Source organism: Monopterus albus, unplaced genomic scaffold (genome assembly GCF_001952655.1).
Source record: "Monopterus albus unplaced genomic scaffold, M_albus_1.0 scaffold54.1, whole genome shotgun sequence".
Lineage (NCBI taxonomy): Eukaryota > Metazoa > Chordata > Actinopteri > Synbranchiformes > Synbranchidae > Monopterus > Monopterus albus.
Window position 1 is genome coordinate 2,487,418 of NW_018127934.1, and position 4,837 is coordinate 2,492,254.

Consider the following 4,837-nt stretch of genomic DNA (forward strand, 5'->3'; position numbering starts at 1 on the left):
CCTTATCATTTTATAGTTGTGAGTCCAACTTCAGTCATAACACTGGTAATTTTATATCCCTGTCAAACAGGAAACCTGAACACACAATACTAAATATGTATTTACACTTGTCACCATAAATACTGACTCCTGTCTGAGCAATATTTGCGAAACACTAAAGTACATGGCTTGGTTAAAAAAAAAACTATATCAAACAATTTGTGATGAAGTTTTAAAGATTAACATGATAGGAACCTATGTGCTCTGCCTGCGTGTTCCATGCTGGGTTAAAAAGTCAAATGTAGTCACAGCAGAATAAGACATGGTTGGTTTTGATCATTTCAGTTTTTGTTGAAAATTAATATCATCACACCTTTTTTAAAAATATTCAAACTAAAAACCCACCATCAAATAAATTGAGGTCTCTCAGCAGCACTGGGCCATATACACCCTCCAGAATGCTTTCAAACCCTGCAAGGCAAAACAAACAATCCTTCAGCACGGGAAAAAGGAAGATATGTATGCTTGACTACTTGACATTTGGATACAGGATGTTCTACCTATTTTATGCAAACTACACCAATTTACAGCAACAAGACATACAGTCAGGGAAAAATTATTTGAACCCCAGCTGATTTTGTAAGTTTGCCCACTAACAAAGAAATGATCAGTCTACAATGTCAATGGTAGGTTTATTTGAACAGTGAGAGACACAACAATAACAAAAAATCCAGAAAAATGCATTACAAAAAAAGTTATACATTAATTTGCATTTTCATGAATGAAATAAGTATTTGATCCCTTTGCAAAACATGCTTTAGTACTTGGTGGCAAAACCTTTGTTGGCAATCACAGAGGTCAGACGTTTCTTGTAGTTGGCCACAAGGTTTGCACACATCTCAGGGGGGATTTTGACCCACTCCTCTTTGCAGATCCTCTCCAAGTCATTAATGTTTCGTGGCTGATGTTTGGCAACTCGAACCTTCAGCTCCCTCCACAGATTTTCTATGGGATTAAGGTCTGGAGACTGACTAGGCCACTCCATGACCTTAATATGCTTCTTCTTGAGCCAATCCTTTGTTGCCTTGGCCGTGTGTTTTGGATCATTGTCATGCTGGAATACCCAACCACAACCTATTTTCAATGCCCTGAAGTTGAGTTAATGCCAAAGAGCTTGATTTTGGTCTCATCTGACCACAACACTTTCACCCAGTCTTCCTCTGAATCAGTCAGATGTTCAGTGGCAAACTTCAAACGGGCCTGTAGATGTGCTTTCTTGAGCAGGGGGACCTTGCGGGCACAGCAGGATTTCAGTCCTTCACGGCGTAGTGTGTTACCAACTGTTTTTTTGGTGACTATGGCCCCAGCTGCCTTGAGATCATTGACAACTTCCTCCGGAGTAGTTCTGGCCTGATTCCTCACCGTTCTCATTATCATTGAAACTCCACAAGTTTCAGTCCATATCTTGCATGGAGCTTCAGACTGAAGGAGATTGGCAGTTAATTTATGTTTCTTCCATTTGCAAATAATCGCACCAACTGTTGTTACCTTCTCACCCAGCTGCTTGGCGATGGTCTTGTAGCCCATTCCAGCCTTGTGTAGGTCCACAATCTTGTCCCTGACATCCTTGGAAAGCTCTTTGGTCTTGGCCATGGTGAAGAGTTTGGAATCTGGATTGATTGATTGCTTCTGTGGACAGGTCTCTTTTATACAGGTAACGAGCTGAGAGGGCTCCCAATGTCAGCTTGTTACCTGTATAAAATACACCTGGGAGCCAGAGATCTTGCTGAATGATAGGGGCTGAAATACTTATTTCATTCATGAAAATGCGAATTAATGTATAACTTTTTTTGTAATGCATTTTTCTGTGTTTTTTTTTTTTTGTTATTGCTGTGTCTCTCACTGTTCAAATAAACCTACAATTGAAATTGTAGACTGATCATTTCTTTGTTAGTGGGCAAACTTCAAACAAACAAACAAAATCAGCTGGGGTTCAAATAATTTTTTCCCTGACTGTATGTTGACAGGCAAGTGCATTGTTATTTCTAGTTGTCGCGTCAGCCAGACAGCCAGCACCTATCATGTTTAACACCTAATAGTCCGTATAAACACAGTGAACAACACAAAAAATAAATGACTTGTGAACAGCAGTAGTATACAGTTTTGGCTTTGTTTTCTTTTGCGAGTATTCGGTCTAAGCCCCTATGATTAAATATAATAAACAACAAAAAGGAATCCTCCTAACGTCGAGTGAACGAGCCATACTTTATGCCGGCTTGTCCAACATAAAAACGATGTTCAAAATATCAAATAATAGCACGGTATATGGCAAACTGTTATGCAAAACCGCTGAAATGTGTAGTTTTGTCATACTGCACTGACATTAGCATCCTTAACAAAGAAACGATCCCTTCTCTCAAATAACAAAAACACCGATAATGTTAGCATAGCATGTTAGCGGGGTATTAGCATTACCAATATACAGTTTATGTCAATAAGCAAATCTAGCTGAAGATGTAACTATAGGATAACCACAAAAGATCCCAGTCACATTAATGCTGCATGTATAATATCCTCTTAGTCATATCACAAGACATTTAATCGCTAGGACCGGAAAGAAGCTAGTTAACAGGACAAAGAAAAGAAGCCAACTGGTGGATATTAGCCCCATTTTAACTTAACCGCTAACGTTAAACCTGACCACCTATGGTCTTAGGCTACTAGCTAGAAACCGTTTAGCTAGCATTAGCTAGCAATCGAACGACTCGGGGTAGCGATCGCTCTGCTACCAGACGAAATCTCTTGAAGCCCGCTGATTTGTATTTTTTTTTTTTTTTTTTACAAAATATGAAATTGCACATAGATCATACCAACACAGTGTATTAATTTGTGTCGCCAAGAATCCAGTTCCCGCCGAATCCCTTTTCTTTCTACCGTGCATTTGGAACACTGCACACTCGCCATTCTGCGTCCTTCCCCCTCCTTCTGCTATTCCTTCTTCTTCTTCCTTCTTTCTAACTGGCGGGTGGTAAGTAAGGTTAAGCTGCATTACCGCCACCAGCTACCCTGGAGTGTGTAGACTACAATGTTCTGCTGCTTTTTATTTAATGGCGAGTTGCATCCAACGTCAAGTTGCATTTCCGCCACCTACTGTGTACTGTATTTAGTCCTCGCTAACGTTACCTCGCACCTCGCAGCATGTTCGATTTGTACGGTCGCCATCAAATGCTCAGACATCAAATGGTTCATCCATATCAAAGAGTGTGCTATAGAAGCAATACAGTACGGAAGGCAATGAGGTTGTCTATCTATATTCTAAAATACCTTTTATACTGAATTCTGATCATGATTATTGGTACGTGCTGAGGTGTTGGGAGCTCTAGGGCACATGTGTCAAACTCAAGGCCCGCGGGCCAAATGTGGCCCGCCACGTCATTTTATGTGGCCCGTGAGAGCTTAATAGGTGCAAATAAGTATATTCTGCTTTAAAGCGTGCACTGACCATAAACCACGCCTCCCATAATGCATTTAAATTGTTACCTGCGAAGTAACGGCATCTCTCTACTTTAAGTGGAATCTAGAAATCTTTACAAATGATCCCAAAATGTCAAAGAAAAGAGAAATTGCCCATTTTCCTGTTTATCAGAGCATCTCAGCCTCAGTTCCCGGTACTTTTTCGTGTGCTCGGTTGGCTACCAAACTGAACCGGTTAATGAATGAGTTTGATCGGCACTTCTCTGGTTTCTTTGCCGATCCTTTCACCGCCGACGTCTGCAGTGCGCCCCATCACCTTCAGAGGGAGTTCATTGAGCTTCAGAGCGATAGTGGCCTGAGAACAAAGTTCCAAGATGCTGCAATCGAGGGCTTTTACCATCTCCCGCCCCCTGGTTTGATGCCACAGCTCCGACTTCATGCTGCTCGTGTTCTGTCAATGTTTAGGAGCACCTATCTGTGCGAACAGATCTTTTCAATAATGAATCTGAACAAGACCAAGCACAGATCACGCATTACTGATGACAAGCTCCACACTGTTTTGCGGATTGCCTCATCACAAGACCTCAAACCAGACATTGACACACTGGCCAGGGGAAAACGGTGTCAGAAATCTGGTTAGAAAACACGTAGGTAAGCATTTTTAAAAACCTGAATTAGAATAGAATGTATTTCAACCATGACTAAGAACAGTAGAATATGTGTGCAATTTAATGAATGAATGCTTGCATTTTGTTTTGTGTTTGTTATTTTCATAACATGATCTATGGATGAGGATGTGTGTGAGATGGTGTCTATGGGTGAGGAGGGATCTACTTGGTGTGTTCAAGGACAGGCAGCATCACCTCGTTGTTGCTGTTGTTGTAGTAAAATGCTATTTCTGTCACACTTGTTGGTTGTGCCATAGTTCTGCCCCCCTTGATTGTGACAAAAAAAGTTTTGAATAAAGTTACTATCTTAAATTGTTTTTGATATTTTCCTGATTTACTTGAATCGTTTGATTGTTGATTCTTGGAGTAATAATATGGGTTTCTTAAACTGAACATTTATTTTTACATCTATGCAAATGCATATGTAATATTTGTAACTTGAATAAGTAATAAATACAGAAACAGTTATTTAACAATGTGATAAGGAGTAGTTTTATTTTAAATGACGTTAAATTTAGTTACATTTATACTGTTAATCTGGCCCTTTGAGGGCAATCATTATGCTATAATTTTTCAAAAAGAAGTAATAAAGAAGTTACACGACAGGGGTGTCAGTACATGTCTGACAGCCTGTGATGTAATTTAGTAAAACATCTGGCCTAATTGGTCCATTTGTTTAGAAAGTTTTAACAGCAGATTACTTGTCCAGTTGTTCA

General features: G+C 39.9%; 1 protein-coding gene across 1 annotated transcript in view; it reads right to left on the reverse strand.

Moving 5' to 3' along the window:
- The window catches only part of lcorl (ligand dependent nuclear receptor corepressor-like), a 17,558-nt gene extending 13,017 nt beyond the window's left edge, over window positions 1-4,541 (reverse strand). The window contains exons 1-2 of the mRNA XM_020602116.1: window positions 2,850-4,541; window positions 385-450 (exon numbers count right to left, since the gene is read on the reverse strand). Of these exons, the coding sequence (XP_020457772.1) occupies window positions 385-450; window positions 2,850-2,943 (160 nt within the window). The 5' untranslated portion in view covers window positions 2,944-4,541. The remainder of the gene's footprint in view (window positions 1-384; window positions 451-2,849) is intronic.
- Window positions 4,542-4,837: the final 296 nt, after the last annotated feature.